This window comes from Ahaetulla prasina, chromosome 2 (genome assembly GCF_028640845.1).
Source record: "Ahaetulla prasina isolate Xishuangbanna chromosome 2, ASM2864084v1, whole genome shotgun sequence".
Lineage (NCBI taxonomy): Eukaryota > Metazoa > Chordata > Lepidosauria > Squamata > Colubridae > Ahaetulla > Ahaetulla prasina.
The window spans coordinates 135,311,693-135,335,713 of NC_080540.1; the positions used below are offsets into that span (position 1 = coordinate 135,311,693).

At 39.9% G+C, this 24,021-nt stretch overlaps 1 protein-coding gene across 1 annotated transcript in view; it reads right to left on the reverse strand.

The window, feature by feature from the left end:
- TIMP2 (TIMP metallopeptidase inhibitor 2) overlaps nt 1-23,799 on the reverse strand; it is a 30,221-nt gene extending 6,422 nt beyond the window's left edge. Inside the window, exons 1-3 of the mRNA XM_058173885.1 lie at nt 23,344-23,799; nt 1,905-2,005; nt 151-259 (exon numbers count right to left, since the gene is read on the reverse strand). Of these exons, the coding sequence (XP_058029868.1) occupies nt 151-259; nt 1,905-2,005; nt 23,344-23,473 (340 nt within the window). The 5' untranslated portion in view covers nt 23,474-23,799. The remainder of the gene's footprint in view (nt 1-150; nt 260-1,904; nt 2,006-23,343) is intronic.
- Between the last annotated feature and the right edge of the window lie 222 nt (nt 23,800-24,021).

Genomic DNA, 24,021 nt, shown 5'->3' on the forward strand with positions numbered 1-24,021 from the left:
TCAGAAATATTTTGGGGATTTACAGTGGTATGGTGCTGGTGAAAAGTAGGTTTTGAATTTTTATTTTTATTTTGGTCTTTCATACCTCCATTTCATTGCCTTTCTGTTTCTTACTCCTCTTCTAGGCTTTGAAATTTTATTATGCTTTACCTGCAATGAGATATTCCTTCTTGCCACCAACATCCAGTGTCACTCCACACACTGCTGAGGAGGGAGCTGTGAAGATGAATTCAATGTCCTGTTCTGGCCCTTTAAACATCTGAAAGGGAAAGGCCAAGAGTAGAGATCAGCAATCTACCAGTTAATATTTTTTTAAAAAATAAAATGGAACACACCCTTTAAAGATTTTACATGCACAAATCTTTCCTCATGCTAACCATCATGTCAGACATGTTTCTGGTACAGCCTTTTCAAACTGGTACCCTCCAGATGTACTGTTCTCATTCTAGAAATCCTCGCTAGAAACTGTAAGAGCGGTTATCTGGCACATTTGGAGAATATCAAGATGGGGAAGACAACTCTAGTATTTCCAATGTTTTTCCAAGTTCTTTCCCAAACACAGTCAAAAGAGAATGATAAATGTTTTCACAATTTTCTTTAATCCTTTGACAGGCATGTATATTTTTCCTACCTGTTTTCCCTCTTGGAGAAATCAATCCATATGCCAATAAAATGTTGCCACCTATTTATTTTTTAAAGGCCACCCTTTAACCATTATTACAACAAGAGGATTCAAAGATTGTGTCAAGCCGTAAATTGTGATTTAGAAACTAAAGTTATGGTTAATGTGGTATGTGAATTCTATCATTCAATATGCAATCTTATATCCAACTGATTTCCATTTGACAAATGCTAACTTTATGTTTAGGGATATTTTAAAAATTCATAAAGTAATAGATCATTAATAAATCTGGCAAATGGGATGTTGCACTGAGACCTATGATCAAGTTATTTTAGTGTAGAGGTCTGAGGTATGGAAAAAGAGCATTTGTTTTCAATAGCTTCTCCAGCAGAGGGAGAAGCTTTTGCAGATGACATGCAGGGAAACCAAAATAATGTTAATGGGCCAATTCCAAAGAAATTCCAGAAACAGGAAACCAAAAACTGCTCTTAAAGGCTGCTTCTTCCACATTAGTTTCAGTGTATCTCTAGGATACGGAATGATAATTCTTCTGCTCTTTCATTAAATCAGTGTAGGAATAGAATGCCAATTGGATCTAACATGTCAAACCCTTGATTCATTTGCTTTTGAGGTGGTTTTTCAGTGTTTTTATGGGTTTTCTTTTCCTTCCTCTTTCTTATTCTTTTGTTAGACTAAGTATTCCTGACAGATAAACTAATAATATTTTTATAGTTCTAAATAAGGCAGCTGGAATTCTGAAATGAAAACATAGAAAATGTGTAGCATTAAATAGCACTAACGTAACAGGTTTATGGGTTCTCTGCAGTTTCACTCTGTATTGCTGTGGTTCTTCTTTGTGTGTATGTATAAGGCAGAGTTACACAGGCGGTCCCCAGGTTCAGAAAGTAAGGACTATCTCCTAATACAAACAGGCTGCCTATTGCTAAAAATGGCAGACGGTGTTCTCCCTTCCTTGACCCAATGAAGTGCTGAATTCATGCAATGCTTTCAGGAACCATTTTTAATATATAAGCCTGTTTTCAGCCATTTTCAGCAATTCCTGAAAGCATTTTGCAGCTTCAGCAGTTCATCAGCTTAAGGAAGGGCAATGTCAACCCCCCCTTTTTTAGTAACAGGCTGTTCGTGTGTTAAGTACGAGTTCCGACTTCCATACAAGTTTGAGTTAAAGACAGCGTTAGGAACAGAAGTCATTCTTAACCTGGGGACTGTCTGTATACACATAGCCAAAGCTAGAGTTCTCATGTAGTTCTCATGTTGTTACCTTTATCTGTTTGATCTCATATTGGATGTGTTTGATGGGGTTTCCATAGATGTCATTCCCAGAGTCCACCTCTTTTTGAGAGACAGCCTTTGCTCTGATCACTGAAATACAAAGAGACAAATGAAGTTGGAAAGATGCAATGCCAATGGTGAATCCAACCGTTCCAAAGCAGAATACAAATAATGTAACCATGAGTCTCACTCTTCTTCCTTCCCTTTATAGTACTCGACAGCTATTCTCACAAGCAAAACCTGGGGTTATTAATCCTGGGGAGAGTTTCTATTGCATGCTGCTAAGGAAAAGCCTTTTGCCCTTTTTTACTCTTTCCTTTCTGCAGTTCTTTGATTATAGACTCCTTCAAGCTCGCAACAATATTTGAAATGCCACCTGGTTCTGTTTATTTCAGAGATAAGGATAATGTCTGCATTATCTGCAAGCAGCCTCCAGGAACAAAGAAGATTACTTTAACTAAAATGTGCTGCTGTAAGAATACTGATATGAGAAACAGAGGTTAATAGCTTTTCTTGTCAAATGGATTTGCTATTAAAACTCAGGTCTCTTCATCCATAATGAAGCCAAACACATTGAGACTCAACTCAGATGAAAATATTTTGCATTCAGACTCTTTGTACATAAAATCTTCAGGCTATTGTGGATTTGGGGTGGGAAGAAGGAGAGAGTTTGATTTCAGTAAAGGGAAGAGGTGAGAAAGGAAGGATTTCAGTAAAGGGAAGTAGGAAAGAAGATACCTTTTATTCAAAGACTATCAGGATATCACACTAGGCTGAGACCAAGCAAGACTGCACTCACTTCCACATTAGGACTGGTTTATCATATCTTATTTTCTTTCTTTCTTTTTTTATTCAAAAAGTTTTACAAAAAATTTTTTTCCCCTTTCCTCCCCCCTCCCCTCCCCCCTCCCTTCACAACCCCCCTCCCCCTCCCCCCCAACTTCCCGGAACGAGCACAAGGTATAGTTAAAAATAAAACAAACATATGCTAAAAAAATTTCGTCCCAACTTAATTATACTCATACAATTCTCATCAGTTCCTAACTTCCCCCGAAAACAATCAAAAATAATACATCATAATCATTCAAAAGCAGTCTGATAACTCTTAGTCTGATATCTACTTTGAATATAGTCAATCCATTTTTTCCATTCCTTTAAGTATCTTTCTTGCATATTGTCTTTCAAAAAGGCTAAGATTTTCGCCATGTCAGCCAAATTGGCAACTTTCAATATCCATTCTTCTATTGTAGGTACTTTTTTTTTCTTCTAATACTGTCCTATCAGTAATCTTGCATATCTTATTTTCTTAACCAGAGTTTGTTAAAACCACAATTTGTTTTGTTTGCACAAGAAACTAAGCCATTGACAATCTCAGTTGTGCGTAGCAGGCATGGACTGAAATCAGCTTGGGATCTCCTGGTAATATTTCAGAGTACAGATAGCCCTCAACTTAGAACCACAATTGAGCCTCAAATTTCCATTGTTAAACAAAATAGTTAAGAAAATCATCTCATTTTACCTTTTTGCCATGGTTGTTAAGCAAATCACTATAGTTGTTAAATAAATCATGTGGTCATTAAGCGAAACTGGCTTCCCCTATTGACTTTGCTTATCAGAAGCTCCTTAGGAAGATTGCAAATGACAACCCTGGGATGCTGCAACTATCATAGATATACGCCAAGCACCCATAATTTGATCACATCACTGTGGAGATGCTGCAATGGTGATAAGTATGAGAACAGAGGTAAGAATTCATTTTTTCTAGTGCCGTTGTAACTTTGAGTGGTCATTAAACAGATGGTTGTTATGTCAAGAACTACTTATAATTCCTGTTTTTAAACTACCTAACCATTCTAACAAGTAAGCCAGTTTGTTGTTTCTTTCATCTAAAGTAACCATTGAGAAAGTTAACAAAAAATTAGTTCTTTGTGTGAAAGGATTGTGATCTCATTCAGCTGAACTGCTGAAAACCAATTGTTAAGCTCAGAATTCACTCAAAGGCATCTTATTTATTTTAAGCTAAATTTTGTATTCGGATACAATGGAGCCTTGGAATTAAACAACATAAAACACTAATGAGATTTACTTCTGCTGAAATCTGTCCCAGCCCACTTATGGTTCATAATAGAAATTTTTTTTTTGCTTTGATTTCCAATTATATTTCTTGATTTATAAATTCAACCACTCAGATCATAAAATAGCAAAACAATGATCCAAGACGAAACCAAATTTTGCTGTGCAACATTGTAAGAGCAGTGACTGGCGGTTTTCTCTGGCTGAAATCTGAATGCCACCAACTGCAGGCAAAGCTGTCACCAACTGCCATACAGAACACATTTCAGATGATCTCTGCAAGGTATTCCAGCTAATCATTTTCCCCTTAACTTTGTTTCCCCAAAGACTGTTGACCTATTATCCTAACAATGGCTAAATTGCAACAGTTTCGCTGTATTAACTGCAAAGTTGTGGCTGCCAGGATTTGCATAGCTCAGATGCTGCCTCTGTGTAAGGATTCCTGGGCCTGGAGCTGAAAATAAAGAGTTAGGCCTGTGTGAATGTGTTGAAGTTGTGACATGCTGTCACAACTGTGGCCTAGAGGCTAAGATGCTGGACTTGTCGACCAGAAGGTTGGCAGTTTGAGATCCAAGTATCTTGTGACAGGGTGAGCTCCCGTTCTTGACCCAGTTCCTGCCAACCTAGCAGTTTGAAAGCATGCAAATGAAAGTAGATAAATAGGTACCACTTCAGTGGGAGGGTAATGGCATTCCATTCAGCATATAGTCATGCTGGCACATGACCACAGAAACATCTTTGGACAAGGCTGGCTCCCTCAGCTAAGAAACAAGAGATGAGCACCGCCCCCTAGATTCAGACACAACTGGACAGGGGAAATCTTTAGCTTTTTTTTTTTTAAAACATACACATAACTGTTTCAAAGTTACTGATAATTTATCTATTGGCCACTAGGTGGCATGAAATAACTATGGTAGTTTTTTCTGTATGTCCTGAGTGCAGAGATGCTGGATCAGTGTGAGCTTTATGCTATATGCCTAGGCCATATCCATACCAAGAAACATTCTATGATGGAATTGATTTTTTAAAAAAAAGAATATTCCATGTGTAGAGGAACTGAAAAGCCAGGGACATTCCCAGTTGCTCAGGCCACATACCATAAGTTAAAGAGGGGAACCTTTTCAACCATTCTTTCAATTATATACATTAAATTAAAGATAGGCTCATCAATTTCAGGGCTTCAGCACCCTCTAAATCAGGAGTCAAACTCACGGTGTCACATGATGTATTGGGACTATTTTCTCCTTCACTAAACGGCATGGGCGTGGCCAGCATGTGGCGCATCCGGCCCACGGGCCAGGAGTTTGACAGCCCTGCTCTAAATTGTTTTTTCTCCAACTTGGCAACTTTAAGATGTGTGGACTCCATCCGTCATGAATTCCGAGAGTTGAAGTATGAGATTGCAAGATGGAGAAATACTGCTCTAAATCAAGTAACCGATCAACAGCTTTAAAAGTGGAGGGGAGGAAGCAGCTGCCCTTCAAGGCTCCCTTGCAGCCAAAATGGTACTGCAGAACATCCAAGTCCAGTGATCCTAATGGAAAGGAATGGTTCACAGCAGGCCCATTGGGCTAACTGTAGCCCAGTAGATTACTGGCCCCAATCATAATCACATTATCTCAAGCCTCCTTCTCTATGGGGCATTGATTCTCCATACAAATTTGGATCAGTTTTGGCTTGTCTCAACAGCAGAATGCCTGAAAGAGAGACATATCCTCAGCAAATGGTAGGTGGTGCATCTTTGAACCACAATAAGGCGGTTGTGTGGATCAGTCTTTCCACACATTAACCGCCAACAGACTAACCACTAACCACAGACTGAAGACCATATAAGTAGAAGCTAATCAGGTATACCACACCTAATCCATAAAAAGCACAACAATTCATACACTGAAACTGCCAAAACAATCCAATCACTGGGTACAGGACGTGCCAATATAGAAATGTTGTATATTGCATAATACTTAGAATTGTTTAAGGAAAAAAAGCTCTTTCCCTTATTTCCCTGCTGTAAATGAAATGCAGTTCATTTACAACTGCTGTAAATGAAGGTTTACATTATGAATGTATACCTTTATTTACAACAGTTGAGGCTTCTTCTTTAATGTCTCTGGCCAGACCTCTTTTTTTGGGGAGGGGACATGGGGGCTTAATTTACCAAAGCCATCCTCTTGTCTTTTCTATCATTTTCTCTTGCAATTACAAGGGAGACAGGTTTTAAAATACACTCCTAGGGGTCAGAAGCTGAACTATAGATAACTATAGTATGTTTTGTAGAAAATTATATTGTAATTTTTCAGTTTCACCAGCAGGAACTCACAAAATCCTATAGTGACAAATTCCACTGTTAAACTGTTCAACCTGCTAAGCCTGGTGTTTTTCATACACATGTTGCCAACCAGTTTAATTAGGCCTACATTCCAGAAGAGCAGCTATGTGAACTTGTTGCAGGCAGCAAAAACAATGGAGACCCTTGGCATCATAAACACCGTTTTAGCTTTCATGAAGTCAGAGTCTGCTTTGTCAAATATGCTGCCACAATATCTTGGTTAGTCTTCAATATACCACAGAACTTTGCTAGTTTTACTGGCTATAGAAGGTTTGTGTGTGTGTGTGTGTGTGTGTTAACAGATTTTCCATGCGCTGTTAAAAACAGTACAAAACTGACTCAGCATTCCCGCTTAGAAATAAATTTTCCATATATAGCTGTTTTAATGAAAACTAAATGTTTGGTCCAGCTAGGGTAGTAATGATTCAATGTGCACATTCCACCAAGCCAAAAGGTGGTTTGGTTTTGGCTTAGTGTTGTGTAAATCTAAGCCTTCTGATTTGTCAACCAGTTATGATGATTTAATACAATATGTGAGCCCCAGCAAGTTATTGTTGAAATCCAACCATAGTTTAACATAATGTGAACCCAACCGCTGTCTACTTTAACTGAAGTGATTCTCCAGAGCTTTAGGCAGGGATTATTTCCAGCCCCCTCATTCATGATAGGAAATAACATGTACTGAATGTGCCTCACATAGAAGCAAAATATATAAGTACCTATAGCTGAGCAGTAGTTCATTTTCATTGCGATTGCCCAGAAGATTCTAACATAATTCTAAATAGACGATTTGCAATTTCCAAAGTTTACCCTTAGTATTATGCACTAGCTTACTTAAATCTTACTAAGTGTTAGCAATGCTGGTTGCTCCTATGTATTGCCAAGGATGTTTAATATACCTGTCAACATTCAAAAATATCTGCTTTCCTCTCCCTTGCTGATACATTGGTGAGAAAGTGGTGTCCAAAGTGGGGAAAGGTGGTATGTATATAAAGGAACTCGGGAAATGAAGAGATTGTGCAGAGGGCACACAACAGAAGTCAAAGGGCTACACAGAGGCTAGCTGATGAGCAGAGTAGGGGTCAGATGAACACTTGTCAACAACACCCAAACACACTTCTTCCCTCCCCACCAAAAGCAGGCCATCTAAAGTTGCCTCCAAGAGAATACACAGATGACAAAGCATTACAGATTTTATACACCACTGATATGGGACAGGGTTGATTTAAGGAGGAAAAGATGATTTTAAAACCAGTACATCTAGTTCTTGGATTACATCTACTCCTATCTTTGTGGTTTAGAGAATCTGCATTGACATACTGTTCCATATCCCCATGATCCAGTTAAGTACATACAAAATGGAAAATAGGTAACTGAGATGAGGAATATTTCATTTGCTCACAGCTTCTGAAAACATTTTCTCAAGTGTGAGTACAAGAGCAGTTTTTTTCAAAACAGTTTGCTTTAGTTTTAGTAAAATCCTTGATGATTAGTTGGAATTCATTTGCGGTCTAAAATGCAACTTGTAGGCTTCCTGTTGGTCACTCAATGAATCACATCCACTGGATACTTTCCACATTAAAGGCACTTACAAATAAGCTAGTACTAACATGCATGCATTGTCCTATTGAAAACATTATTTTATTAAAGTGCTGAATTTGGAATTAAGTTATCCCTTATAGCAGGATCTTGAAAATCAGTTTCGGGTTAATAATTCTCAGGGATTCCTTCTGCATTTATTACTAGCTATGTGTTTCAATCATTCTATGGCAGGGAGGAAGATAACTGATAGAAACGTGCACAAAACAAGAGGGTAAAAGAAATCACAAGTCCACAAAAAAAAAGGCAAGAGGCTTAAACAAACACATTTCCAATTTACAGAAATTATGAAGGAGACGATACAGCACAATCAGACTTGCAAGGTTCTGTAATTATAGCAATTCTTGATAGAACTACTTTTGTTTTAGCCTTCTTTTGAAGTTGATTTCCTGGCCTGGTCAATTTGGTGGTATCACATAAGAAAAGCAAATAGGCTTCCCAGTTTTAGGGCTCTAGAGTAGAACTACACATCTGGTACAGCCATCATCAATTGTAGTTCAGAATCCCGTCCCCCCACCCCTTTCTGTCTCTTGAAACTGCCTGTGGCCTGACTTGGATGCCTTTGGTCTGGCTGAGACAACTGTGTGACAGCAGCTGAATTTTTAGGCCTAGCTAATAGCTATGGCTCCAGGCTTTTCCACTCACGTGCCACTGAATCACTGTCAAAAAATGCAACCTCGTAGAAAGAAGATTTCTGTGCTGAACAGAGTGGCTTTGTAGAAGGGAATTTGCTGCTTTGGGTTTTCTTAGCCAAGTTCTGAAGGAGGAGGCTGGGAGGAAGGAGAAAGAAATGGGAGAGGGGCAGAGAGAGGATTGAGGAGCATATATATTTGATTCCTATATACAGTGCATTCAGAAAGTATTCAAACCCCCTTCACTTTTGTCAGTTTTGTTATGCTGCAGCCCGATTTGTTGAAATTCATTTTTTTTCTCATCTTAATCTACACTCAGTACCCCATAATGATAAAGTGAAAACAGAATTTTAGAAATATCTGTAAATTTATTAAAAAGAAAAAACTGAAATATCACAGACCCGTCACTCAATACTTTGCTGAAGCACCTTTGGCATCAATTACAGCCTCAAGTCTTACTGAATATGGCACGAAAAGCTTTGCACACCTGGATTGGGGAATTTTCTGCCCTTCTAACTTGCAAATCCACTCAAGCTCAGTCAGGTTGGATGGTGACCATCAGTGAACAGCCATTTTCAGGTCCCTCCAGCGATGTTCAATAGGGTCCAAGTCAGGGCTCTGGCTGGGCCACTCTAGGACATTCACAGAGTTGTCCCTAAGCCACTTCTGTGTTGTCTCGGCTGTATGCTTAGGATCGTTGTCATGTTGGAAAGTAAACCTTGGGGCCAGTCTGAGGCCCCAACTGCTGTGGAACAGGTTTTCATTGAGGATATCCCTGTACTTTGCTCCATTCAGCTTTTCCTCAACTCTGACCAGTCTCCCAGTCTCTGCTGCTGAAAAACACCCTCACAGCCCAATACTGCTACCACAATACTTCACTTTTGGGATGGTATTGGGCAGGTGATGAGCGGTGTCTGGATTCCTCCAGACATAACATTTAGAAGTGAGGCCAAACAGTACAATTTTGTTTTCCTCTGACCAGAGGAATCTTTTTCCTCACAGTCTGAGAGTCCTTCAGGTGCTTCTTTGCAAACTCCAAGTGTTCTTTCATGTATTTTGCACTAGGAGAGGCATCTGTCTAGCCACTCTGCCACAATTCCAGATTGGTGGAAGGCTGCAGTGATGGCTGTCCTTCTGGAACTGTGTCCCATCTCCACACATGATCTCTGGAGCTCAGTCAGAGTGACCATAGGTTCTTGTCACCTCTCTTATTAAGGCCCTCCTCCGAGTTTGACTGGAAGAGAAGTTCTTGAAGAGTCCTGGTTGTACAAAACTTCTTCCATTTGAGAATTATGGAGGCCACTGTACTCTTAGAAATCTTCAGTGCAGCAGAAATTTTATTGTAGCTTTCCAATAATCGCCTTGCAATAATCCTGTCTCTGAGCTCTGCAGGCAGTTCCTTTGACCTCATGGCTTTTGCTCTGCTATAATATGCATTGTCCGCTGTGAGGCCTTCTATAGTGAGATGTATGCCTTTCCAAATCATGTCCAATCCCTTTCATTTACCACAGGTGGACTCCAGTCAAGGTGTAGGAACATGAGAGCCACAATCAAGAGAAATGGGAGGCATCAGAGCTAAATTTCATGTGTTGTTGCAAAGGGTCTGAATACTTATGTCAATGTGATGTTCAGTTTTTTTCTTTTTAATAAATTTATAGACATTTCTAAAATTCTGTTTTCACTTCGTTATTATTGAGGAAAAAAATGAATTTCAGGCTGCAGCATAACAAAAGTGACAAAAGTGAAGGGAGTCTGAATACTTTCTGAATACATTGTATACATTTTGTGCCACCCTAAGAAAAGAAGATTCTTGGTTTTAAGGGGTGGTGGTTAATGCCTGACTAATAAGGCCTCTATTTTCCCTATGGATCATTGTTTGCTAGCTAGATCATTATATAATATTCTAGCTGGCAAACAGTATACAATACCTTTTGTTCATAACAGGTGTAAACAGTAGTTGCCATATTTCATTTGCAAGCAGCTGCAATAAAATCTTGCATATTTGGTTGGACTGATTCTTCACAACAAATGACTGCAGATTCCCACGGGGGTATTACACCAACTCAGAAGCTCATGAAACTCAACCCTGCTTTTAGCACCTTGTAAAGATGGATCCCATCATTCTGCAGATCACATTTCAGTCATCATAGCAATAAAATCAAATGAACTGCCTTTGTGCAAGTTTTTACTTGATTTCAAGTAGGTCTTCAATAAGAAAGAAATTACAGTAACTTAGCCCATTGCGAATGGAATTATGTAGCAACCTTAATTTTTGTCACCATAGATACCCTGAGGGTAGGTGAGGTTACAGATCAAATTGTGTGAATACAGCAGCCAGCAGGCTACCCAATCCCATCTTAACGAGCCCTTCATCACATGGCAGAAGAAATAATTTATTGATCATCTATGCTCCACTTTGACGCAGCAATGAAGGGACCAGACCGAGGCACTGAAATAAAGAGATCTATAGAAACATAAGGATAAATTTAACATAACAATCCACATACTATGAGGTAGCATGTTTTTTCTGATTTCTACTTTATTAAATGACTACCTTTAAGAGCTATGAGAAATACCTTAACCTAGATAAATATATCATTGCAACATACTGTATTGCTATATAAAATTATCTGAATAAACTGTGTTACAATGAGAAATAGGCAAATGAGTCAAAGCCAAGATTTCAACAGTATGTGTACAAATGCAAAAAGCCAGCAGGGCTTTTCAAAACTGTAATATATTGGTAAATATAAAGACAGAGAACCTACAAAATACATATTAGGAACATGATCTCAGTTATAATTTAGAGATCTAAAATAATGGCATTGCAACATATAATAATGATTAGGATTAAAGACATTCCATGTTAGATGTTCCAGACAAATTCCTATGGGAAAAGTAGCAGAATGAAGTGATGTTTGCTAGTATAAGATACACCAATGGCAATTTGGTACGGTGATGAGACAGCTGTCCTGAGGGATTCCATTAGCAATCAGTCCTCCCCATTTGGATCTGTTCATACATCCAGTTACAGGTAATCCTTGACTTACAGCTATTTGTTTAGAGACCGCTCAAAGTCACAAATGTACTGAAAAAAGTGATTCAAGACCATTTTTCACACTTAATCGCTTTGGTTATGCATTCCCATGGTCACATGATCAAAATTCAGGAGCTTGGCAACTGGCATGTATTTAAGACAGTTGCACTGTCCTGGGGTCATGTGATCACCATTTGTATTCTTCCCAGCTGGCTCCCAACAAGCAAAGTCAATGGGGGAACCCAGATTCTCTTGATGACCTCATTATACTTAACAACTGCAGTGATACACTTAACAATTGTGGAAAAAAGGTTGTAAAATGAGGTGCAACTCACTTAACAACCGCCTCATTTAGCAACAGAATTGTTGAGCTCAATTGTGACTGTAAGTCAAGGGCTGGCAATATAACTTTCTTTTCACACAGTGATCTATTAGCCTTTCCTTTCCCATCATCTTATGTCTTCCTATCAGTCTGCTTGCCTGGATTTTACTCACAGTCCCTGAAATATGTTGCCAAGCAAATCAAGTCTCAGCAAGCATATTTATTACTCCGTGAAGAATTCTGGCATTGCCTTAGAGACAGCATGTAATCAATACAATTGGCCTTGATGACATTTAAAGAGCTCAGTGCCCCCCTTCTCACAGCTTTATGGAAGTCAAACTATATTCTTGCTCTCACAAAGCAGCCTTTAATAGAATTTCTGTCATTCAAGAAATAATATATCTTTGGGGGCAAAAAGATAGATTCCCATGTTAGCAGAATTTAGCTTTCTACCAGCAATATATCATTCCCCCACCTTTCAGTCATCTCCACCTTATTTTATACATAAAACTGGGCTTAAACAAACAGGTGTGTCACCCCCTTGCCCCATCTCAGGCAAACATATTAAAGAACAATAGCAGTTGCAGTTGGATTGAGACTGATGAAATCCAGTTTTTTTTACTACCAATTCTGTGGGCGTGGCTTGGTGGGTGTGGCTTGGTGGGCATGGCAGGGGAAGGATACTGCAAAATCTCCATTCCCTCTCCACTCCTGGGAGAAGGATATTGCAAAATCTCCATTCCCACCCCACTCTGGGGCCAGCCAGAAGTGGCATTTGCTGGTTCTCCAAACTACTCAAAATTTCCGCTACCAGTTCTCTGAACTACTCTAAATTTCCGTTACTGGTTCTCCAGAACTTGTCAGAACCTGCTGGATTTCACCCCTGGATTGAGATCAAAGGAAAATTAACAGGGAGCTTTCTTGTGTTCCTTTCAGAACTGAATCAGTGCATGGATGTGATGGAAGCAAGGATAGCTTGATTGGATGGTAGGTATTTGAGGCTGGAAAGGTATTTTGAATTGTCTTGGTTAAAGGAGACTTAGCTGAATATCCTGTTCTTATCCCATCTCTTTCATTTATTTGGCTTGCTGTTCTATTCCCTAAATTACTTTTTCTATACTACGCTCAGCTGTTGTACATCTTTGTATTATCCTCAAACAAGGGAAACTTGTATCTGAGGTTGTGAAATGGAAGCCAGAATCTTCTAAATATGCCTCACCAAATTATTCACAGATACAGCAGCTCAGCTGGTAATACCTCTATGTTGTACTTCCAATGTAGAGATATCACACTGGCAATTTAGGTCTTCCATCTGTTTCCCGTAGCTCCTCACACCTCCCATCACTCATCAGTTTCTTTTACATTACACACATGCATATGCCTTTATTCTAATATGAATGATAGGTCTTGCTTTACTGGCGGCAGCAGCCAAGATTTTCTGTTAAGTTTCTCTGTTTATGAGCTTGATTGCTTACTTAAGATTATGCACATCTCTTTAGTCTTTCTGCAAGTCAAAGAATGGTCCCTCTCAAAAATTAATTTCACACCAGGAATCTGGCAGAGACTAATGGTGACCAGCATTTGTGTTCTTATACATTTGCCTGATGTCCCTGTTCACTACCGAAATACGACTAAAATCAGGCCAGAGCAATTATAGCTCCATTGCTCTTTGCTTTGTTCATTCCTGTTTGTTGTTCATTGTTGGCTAATTTGGATATTTTTCTACAGCACATCCATCCACAAAAATTTGATTAAGCCCGAGTTGATGCAACTCACATTCCTAGCAGTTACCATAGCAAGGGACCCAATGGCCTCTCTGCCTTTTTCTTTGGAGAAGTCCAAGGCTTTAACCTAAACCACTTGCAAGGGCTAAATAGGCAGCTTAAATAGCCAGGATGGATGAACATCAGTCAGGTGCTTTTTTTGGATTAAAAACAACACAGTACAATCAGTACAATCCAAATTAGAGCACTAGTGGCTACTCCTACTGCTTGTGGCAGTCCTACCAGTCTCTGAAATTTTCAAAAACAGGAGAGCTGATTTTCTATTTTCCAGCTGTAAACAGAACCAGAAATGCAGAGTTCTAAATGCATAGCTAACAAAACTGTTTGCATTCAAGATTGTTTCCTAAGGACAATTTTTTAAAATAAAAATTCATCTCACAAGAGTACTCTCAACATCATTTTCTCCCAGATTACAATAGATTATTTTCTAGAGGAAGAAGCTGACACAGTTAAACACGCATAAAGCTAGCCTAAATTTAAAGCACTCAAATGGTCATTTTATTTATTTTAAATTGGACAACCCATACCAAGAACAGTCTCTCTCTCTCTCTCTCTCTCTCTCTCTCATGATTTTATACTTCTGAAAAATGAGAAGACCATACCAGAAAGTGAGAGGGAGTGTCAGACAGGTTCCCTCCCGCTTTTGACTCTGACCCCACCCATTGCTTTCTTCAAACTGCCCTCAACAGAACAGAAAATAAGACGCTCCATTTTTGTTTTACATTTCATCACAACCTTACTTCTTGCAGGTAGAATTTACTTTAAGCAAACTTCAGCTCTTCCCATTACTGCCCACATTTGAAAACCACCCACCTTCCTTACATAGGCATGCCTGAACGGAAAACTGAATTAAATAAAATATTCATTAAATGAAATATTTCGACTTAATCTTTCAGTATTCTCAGCCAAAAAGGAAATGATGCTGGTTCAGTTAACACATCCTACACACTGTCTGGTTTTGGTTTAACATGATGTTTGAGTGTAGTCCCTGTTTTAATAACTATTAGAACATAAAATCAGTTTTCAAATCCCCTCTCCTTTTGACATCCACCCTCTCTTAATTCCCATCCAAATCTTCTCCACAGAGACAATCCATATGCTGTGTTAAATACATATTGTGGCTTCGCATTTTTTAGCTATTAAAGAGTAGCTAGAAGTTTACCTCATAATCACAGAATTTGCTATTTGGCACAAGAAGGAACTTACTCCTGGAACCAGTCATAACTTTTCTCGCACACCAGAATAGCATCTGGGAGAAAACACCCCTGCTCCAGGGGTGAAATGCTTCCGGTTCTGACCGGATCTCGTGATCCGGTAGCGATCGTGGCTGGTGGTTCGGTGATCCAGTAGCGATCGCCGAACCACCAGCAACACCCACTGCCCAGGTGTCATTAATGTGTTTTTTACCTTCTGCGCATGTGCAGGTTTTGCGCATGCACAAAAGGTCTGTGCTTGCATGTGACATGTGCGCACGAGCGGTGCAAATGCACATGGGCATCATGTGGACTTCCGAGCTTGTAAGTAAGGTAAGTAGATTTCACCCCTGCCCTGCTCTGACACCATAGTCCTAAATTACCACCCTTGCTACCCACAGGTTTGGGACAGACAAAATGGCCAACTTTATGTTTAGTGTAACATTGTCAGTTCTCACATAAGAAAAGAGAAAATCTCCTCCAAATTGAGCTTAACATCTGGTGATCTGAGACATATCCATGATTTTTTTTTGGCAAACAGTGACAGATTGGAGGCATTCACAAATTTGTGGATTTCATGAACTCATTCAAGATACTATAAAGTGATGGAAAGTGCCAAGGGTTGCCTTGGTTAACCTTGAGAAGAAGAAAAAATCTGAATCAGGACTGCTTAATACATGGTTGAGATGCGAGGATTGTAGGCTATTGGGAAGTTGAAAAATAAGAAAATTGGAAAGAAGGTATCAATGGTAAACTATTTCTGTATTGCCACCTGTATTACCAGGAATCAAGGTTTTTTTTTTAATCTTCCTAGTTTTTTTACTTATACACATAACTATTGTCATCCCCTAAATCACTGACATCCCCTAAATTCTTCTAACGATGTTACCTAGCCTGGTAACGAAATGTTTGAAAACCAACCCACAAGCTCAGAGAACAAACCTTCACCCTCAACTATTGTGACAAAATAGGGTGCTTATATGCAAAGTCTACATAACCATTTACTTTAAAACGACAATATTGTATTTTTTTTCTTACTATAATTACTATAAGATTTTCAATGTAGTCATTTTCAATATTCTGCAAATATTTTCTGGACTTTTTTTGGTTTTACTTTGTTCACAATTCAACGTTTAGTTTATTCTAAGGCAGCCATTGAGAGTTACTATGAATCTTCTATTTTTATTCTAAGAATTTAAATCAGGATAAATCAGACTGAAATAAAGTAAATAGGGTAGTAAGCAATGCAGCATATGTTAGTTGTATGTATGTGTAAGAGAGAAAGGAAGAAATTGGTAAAAAGAAAAATATATAAAGAAAAAGCAGTTCAAAAAGAACCAAAGTTGGCAATATTAAATGCTCATTTGGAAAGGAAAGGAACACCACCTTAATTTTCCTTGCAATCACCTGATAACATCCAGAAATATTTTTCAAAGGGATAGGCCAATATTTCATTTGGTATAGCAATCAGAATACCCAATGGCTTGGGAAAGATGATTTCATCTTACAAATCGTTCCAAATTTGGAACATTTCCATTTTTCTCTTTTACTAGGAAAATGGATAGCTATTTAACCAGGGTATCTTCAGGTGTTAAGATCAAGAAATCTCTGACCTAAGCAAACTTAGTAGATAATGGGAAGCTAACGTAAAGGTATTCAGTAAGCCAAGATAATCATTGTTTTCCTTTTCAATAAAAGGTTAGTAAGACTAAACCTGGTTAGTAAGACTTTAAGAATTTATATTCTTGGTTGTGAGTGGCTGCTATAAGCTTGACACACACTCATGGGCAAAGATAAACTCCTAAAAATCTCAACCTCTCAGCACTTTCAATTGCTGCTAAGTACAGTAGGTCTCAGTTCATAATTCTGGCAGCCTAAACCCATTTACAAAATCATATCCAACCTTAGCTGTTCTTACCTCTCTCCTCTCTATATACTGAACATATTTGCCTTTTCCTTTTTTGCAAGCATTATGTGTGTGTATATTCACTCCTATCTAATTACTTTTAAAACATCAAAATAAAAGTTATTTGAAAAGGAAAAAAGAGTTATTTGACAAAGGAATATTTTCAGCAAGAACATGAAGCCAGCCCATTAGTGCTGGCCAAGGTAGGCTCTACTTTTGAAGTTTTAAAACAGGTAGAAAGGGAGAGGGTTGAAGGAATTAGGGCTTGATCCTGCAAAAGAAAGGAGGTAAGGGAATTAAGAGTGGGAAGGTTCTTTACACAAATATCCTTGTCTCAGTGTGATGCTTCAATCCTGAATGTATACTCCCAAAATCATGTGCATTATCAATTTATAAGCAAAGTTATGGTTCAGATGGGATCTGAATTCCTTATATCACATGCTGATCTGATGTAACAGACATGGTATTGGGGGGGGGCTTTCCTGTGTGACACTTAAAAGTCATGGGAAAAGAGGTTATTGTCTAATAGTCACCAAGTATCCAATATTATTCATAGCAAGCTGCTGCCACAGACTCTAGATCTGTAGGACAGTTCAATGGCAGGAGCTGATTGCAGTTGTACAAAGGTTTCTGGACTTTTGTGGCTGCATGGCTCAAAACAATGCAAATAAAAATAGCATAGTGTTGTGGCTGCTACAATAGACTCTGCAAACTCTACCACAATTCCATGCGAAGGAATGTGAGTAAACAGACATCTGTTGTTCCTCCAAGTACCATGTCAGCCAAGAGAGCTTCCCAAGGGAAGTTAAAAGGAGCATAAATGAGCATATGGGTGTGTGCCTACATAAGCAAGGGGAGATGGCCTAAGCACATCAAAAGAACCCCTCTGGCTTTGATTTTTTCCCCATCTGGAAATGCCCCTAGAAGTTCTTAAGCAGGGGACAAATGTCTGCAGCAGGAACTCATGTAGTTGCATGACTACCATATTTAAATCAATCACCGGGGCCAATTCTACCATTATGGCAGAAAGAAGAAATCTCTCAGGTAGCATATGATAGTGAAGACAGCAACAATCTCCCCATTCCCTGTGGGTTCCCAGAGTAATATTTTCCCCTGCCCCTCATCTGCTGCTAATCTGAAATAAAAGTCAGATGCCTATACAGTTGCAATGTGCAGGTTGGACAGCAAGACAAAGTATTTTCTTAACTGGGAGCAACAAAATGTTTTGATTGGATTGATTTTTAAATATAACTTTTTAAAAGTTTAAAAATCCAAGGTGTAAGAGACTGGTGTATCTTATCTTAGTCATCTTGGTGTCCATGATTTGATACCAGCTATGCTCTTCTTGCCCAAGCTAATTTCCTGCTTCAATATCTTTCTGCTGAAATAGGAAAAGGAGGAGACCAGGGATTGATTTATAACTAGCTCATTTATTTTTCTGTCCAGTGTTTGGTGATAAATTGTAGTTCAGTGGTACTACACAGCCTTCAAAAGGCTCTAGGTTCAACTGTGCTGGGAAAGGAGTCTGTTTATAACCACCAAAATGCCAAACAATGTAGAGGACACTGGATTAGGTGGCTCATCAGTCTGATCTGATACAGCTTTCTTTGTTTCCTCTTCTAAAATGGCAGAAATCTGCAGAAAATCCCAAGCGTACCCAGAAAAAAAACATAATCAAAAACCAGCTCTGTTCTCCCTGAATAGGATGTGGTCTGAGGGTTTATTTTTCCTTACAGTAGAAATAATCAGAAGTCCTTCAGATACTTTGAACTTTGATTCCATCAGTCCTGGCTATTAGAAGAAACTCGGGATTATAGCCCCAATCATTACAAATCTTAAACATATAAGGGAAAAGTGGAAGGCAACTGATGAAATACACATTACAAGGTCATGATGCAAGTCCTATGATGTCATACTTATGTTCAGCAGAGGGAGGCAAGAATTCATGGGCAGGTTTTGCACTATGATATTGTCACATGTGTGTCACTCTTCCGCCATTGTATCTAGCTATACCAATGATTGTAAAGCTACCAACTGCCTACTTTCAGTAGATTAAAAGTCCAAAAGCAGTGCATCTTCAGGGAAGAAACCTAATTAGAGCTCTGTATGTACTATTGCCTGCAATAGATGGAAGCAAAAAATGTTGCTAAACTTCTAGTTGTGGAAAGAAAATAGTATTGCATAGGCCTTCAGTGTGTATTTCTTACTCCAAATCTGTCCTGCTGTGCTTGTCCTGCTCCCAGAAAACTTTGTTTTGAAGTGGCGTACTCAATGTTTTATAATTGAGTCTGTTCTATGTGTAGTATGTAAAACATGTCATGTTTTTAAATCAGTGGATTCTTTCTCCTCATTCAAACCTTCTGCTAACACATAGACTACATACCAATATACCAACATCCCACTGAGAACTCCCCCCCCCAACACACTATTTATTTATTCTGAAACATGACCAGTCCTTCTCTTTTTCCATTGAGCCACCTAGGTTTGGTTCTCAGATGTCTGTCAGATGTCTATTGTTTCTGTCACTACAGACAACTGCCACATCTCTGGAAAATCAACATATTGTGTAGTCTATTGCCAAGTAGTTCTCTCCCCATCATTTTTCATACTGAATCTTCTATTATGACCTATATTTTCCTGTGTGGTTCTACATCAAGTAATTTCCCTCTGTAATACCCAAAAGATCCAGAATAATTATACTCCATTCTATGTTCAGGGAACCGATGTTCTGAAATATTAATGAAATTTGGAAAGAAACAAAGGAGGCTCATCTATTTTTCTTGCGAGTATTGTTAGTGTTTTGTGAAAACAATTACTTTATACTTTGGATTGAAAAGAATGTAACTCAGAGTTGAACAAAAACTAGAACTCAGTTCATGCCTGAGCTACAAATATTCTTCTCTATTGGTACAGCTTAGATTCCAGCTGTTAAAATTAAAACAGAAAAATATATTATTTAAAGTAAAATTATTAATCAGTATGGATTCTCTCATATATCGACCACACTGCTATCAAGCTGTTAATTTTCCTTTTCAAAACTTGTTCTGGTTGATGAAAAGCCGTACTGTGGTAGCCAATTTAAGGGATACTAGAAATAAGTGAATAGGGCAATCTGTAAAAATAAAGAGTACTGTGAAGATTAAATACAAACAGGATTATTATCACATCAGCAGCTATACACCTTGAATTTGACAAAGTAGGGTTTCACAAAGACTTGTAAAATCAAATTCTTCTAGTGTTTAAGACCCTACAAATCTTGAAATTGTGTTTGTGTGTTTGTATAATACGTGTGTATGTGTGTGTGTTTGTGTGTGTATGTTTGGCTGTTCCAAAAGATTAATACAGTGCTTCCCTGGATAATTAAAATATGTAATATAATTTCAAATTGCAAAAGCACAAGGGGTTCAGCAGGGCACCTTGGCTATAGACTGGTGGCATAGTTGATATTAACCCAAGAGAACTGCTCCTAGAAGGATTGTCTCAATATCCAAGAAGTGCAAACAAGGATTTCAGCTAATTCTAAGAAACAGAAGGGAGTCTTTGCGGTTGAAAAAGTCACAAGACCCTAGTGCAAAAATTCTTTGACTCAGAAATTCTCATGGACGGAAGAAATACTGGATAGTAAAATGAAACTACAAACAATTGCTGCCGAGAGCAGCCAGTCAGTTCCTGGAGACATTACAAAATTAAGGAAGGCAGCTTGGGCATACCAATTCTGCAAATCCTGACAGTCAGAATCAGTGAGACAGATAAACTGCCCCGCCAAAATATTTCCAAATCCCAACTGTAGAGCAAGACCCAGAAAAATGAGGGCTGAGTTGTTTGCTTATTAAGTTAAGGTTTAATAAAAGGAATTTCACAGGGAGAAAAATATGAAACTGAAGCCCAACCCTGTCAGATCCAGTGTTTTCAATAGATTCCAAGCTTAGCAAATTGGGAAAAGAAAAAGATAATGTCAAAAAAAGAAAGAGCAACAAGTGAAGAAGGATGCAACCGAGCCAACGGGTAAAAAAAGAGTCTCTCTCCTTTAACTCGTTCATTCTTTCTTTCCAACTGCCAAGAAAAAGGGACACGATGATGATGATATCACAAGGCCTTGATTAAATCAACATGGAAACAAGGAGTGTGTTTTTTCTCATGAGGGCCTCAGCCATACTGGGACAGAGGCTTTGCTGGAGACATTTTTCCGCTCGCACAAAAAGCAACTACCCACAATGCACAACTCTGGATGGAATTGAAATAAGAAAAAGCTTACTATGAAGGGCCTTCAGAATCTTATATTCCCAAACTGGCAGGTGAAGCAGAAAGAATTAAATGGGCAACCAATTCTTGAATCTCAGTTGCTTGGGAACCTTGTACAATTGTTCAGAAGCTAGGACAAGATGTAGGTTCAGAAATGCTCTCCCCCTTATTACTATTTCATATATTCAGGTTATGCCTTCACTTTGGTTTTGGGTTCCAAATGATAATCTGACTGCCTTTGGACCACTGGATCAGAATCCAAAGGTTACGAAGGCAGAAGGAGATGGCTCTTAATTTTCTGATCTCAGGCCAAAGAAATTATCCCCAAACCAATTATAGGTTGTCCTCAATTTTTGACCATTTATTTAACAATGGTTCAAAGTTACAATGAAAAACTGGGTTACGATCCATCCTTGAAATTATAGCCATCGAACCACCCCACAGTCATGTGATCACAATTTGGGTGCTGGGCAACCAGCTCGCTTTTACAATGGTTGCCATTTTCCAGACAGCTTCCAACAAACATAGTCATTTGGGGAAGCCAGATTCACTTAACAACCCCATGATTCATTTATCAACCACCCAATTTGCTGACCACAGTCAAAATGGTCGTAAAATTAGGTCCAGTCACATGATCACTCACTTAACAACCAAATCACTTAGCAAACCAAAATTGCAATCCCAACTGTGGCCATAAATCAAGAACTACCTGTACCTCTTAAGTACTTTTTTTTGTTACTAGGCAGATGGAGGCTGTCAAATACTGGGAATAAATTTTGGGTCCCTCAGGGTGATTTTACATCTGTCTTCAGATATTGCTACATTACTCTGTGAACAACAGCTCTTAGTTTGATTTCCCCACCCTCACTCCCACCCCCTCCCACAAAAACTTTGGGCCTCTGGCTTGATTACCACACAGGAAGTATGTTGAAGATGATGGAGCAAGCAAAAAGCCCACAGCTAAGGGACCAGTGGTTGCTGGAAGGCTGCTCAAAGCACTCATTAATGGGAAAAAAAGCTTTAATGACATACAACTAAAAGCAAAAACACAGCAGGGTGAACATAGCAACACTTAAAACAGACTCCAGCTTCTGTTAGAGGAAAACCAAAAATGTTCTACCCCTGAGTCAGGAGTTTTAAGAGACTGTAAAGAGATTGTATTTATATAATTTATATAGGGAATGGAAATCTGATTCATTTCCACTACCACTTCAGAGCCCTGGAGCTTTTTTATCCTTTGCCTCCCCGTTTCTGGTTTCCTTCTTTCCAAACCCCTGGTTCTTTGAACCCCTGTAATTCTGCTTTGCCCAACCTGAAAACACTGTTTGAGAAATCTGGGAAAATCTCAGGGCACAATAGGAGTATATTTGCATTTAGAGTTCAAGGCAGAGAGGGACATGAGAACTCTGTATACATTCAAAATAGAACTGTCCAGCAAGTGATTCGATCTACCTCTTTTGCCAAACGATTAGTGGGGTTTAGAAAAGGTTGGCTGCAACCTTTCATTCCAAAACTGAATGTTGCCTTTTCAAAGCCATACAGATCTAAAATCTTACACGTCTAAGGGGGGAATTAATTCTTCTAAGGGGGAACCGATTCTTTCCCCTTCTGGGTCAGAGAAGATGGCCCTATATGGTTCAAGCTTGCCTTTGTGAAGTTTTCGTTTTGCGGTCGTTTCTCTTCCAATTTCCACATACTTCCTCTTCTCCCCTCCCCTCCCCTCCCCATTTCGAAGCTGTTCCATCAGAGTCTGGCAGCAGCCTACATTTTGCAGGCAGAAAGCCATCGCCAGAAATTAGGAATTTCAGTCCGCGGTTGTCTTTGTGCTTTCAAATGAATTCCTGTGGATCAGGTCAGCGAGCGCGCTAAAGCGAAAGGCGGGGAGGGAGAGAGAAAGGAAGGAAGCGAAACGCAAGGCGAAGCGGGGCCGGCACTTCGCTTTTTCTTTTTTTCTTTCTTTCTTTTTTTAATCTTGAGTAAGGTGGTGGTTGTTTTTTTAATCAAAGGGATCTGCAGAATCAGCCCGGGGGCTTTCAGACGCCCGCACTAACGACGGAAACTGCTGGTCGCTACCCAGGCAGGGGCCAAGCGGGAATCAACGTGCGGGCTCCCTTCCAGGTTTCTCCCAAGGCGGCTCTTTCCTTGCAGGATAAAGGGGTGGGGTTGTTTTGGCCGCTAACAAGTGAGTTTGCAGTAGGGGAGAAAAGGGGGCTGCCCGCGATAAGAGAAATGCGGGGTCGACCAAGCCACGAGCAAAGCCACTAGGGGAGCCGCAGAGAAGGGGAGGGCGGTCAGCCGTATTTTTTCTTACCTACATCTGCATTGCAAAACGCCTGTTGCGGATGCACCGGGGAGCAGCTGCAGGCGTCGGCAAGGCGGTCCACCCTCCCCAGGAGCAAGACGGCCAGCGAGGCCAGGAGGCTCGGGAGCGTAGCACTCATCTTGCGGAGCGGGTGGGAGGGAAGGCGGGCTGGCGGAGGGGGTGGCCGAGGCTTGACTGCTCACGGTTCCTGCCGCCTCATCCAGACAGGCGCGCGCGCGCGCCCCCGCTCAGTCCTCTGAGCACGGTATCTGTGGCGATTCCAGGGGGACGCGTGCCGCTTCCGCAGGAGGCTGTCCTCAAAGTTTGCCTCGCCGTCAAGCCTGTCTCTCGGGATGGGGTGGAGAGGCTGGGCAAAAAAAGGTTCCCGCGGCTGGAAAAAGAGAGACGCCTCGCCGATAGCTCCTGCTTCTTGCCTTCTGGAGATGTTTTCTTCTCTGGGTTCCAGCCTAAGCCTGGCTTTTTAATGGGCTCCAGGGAATTGCAGCCCCGCCTCCTGGTGGCGCTGGGCCAAAACGGGCGGTTGGCCTGCTCCGGCCAGAGTGTTCGCTGCTGCTTTGCTTTCCTTCGCCTCCGGCCCTGCGAGATTGGGTCTCGGCTGCCTTTGCTTGACAGGCCCCCACCCTTCTCAGGCGGCATGCAATTCCCCACTTAAGAGCAGCCACTCTC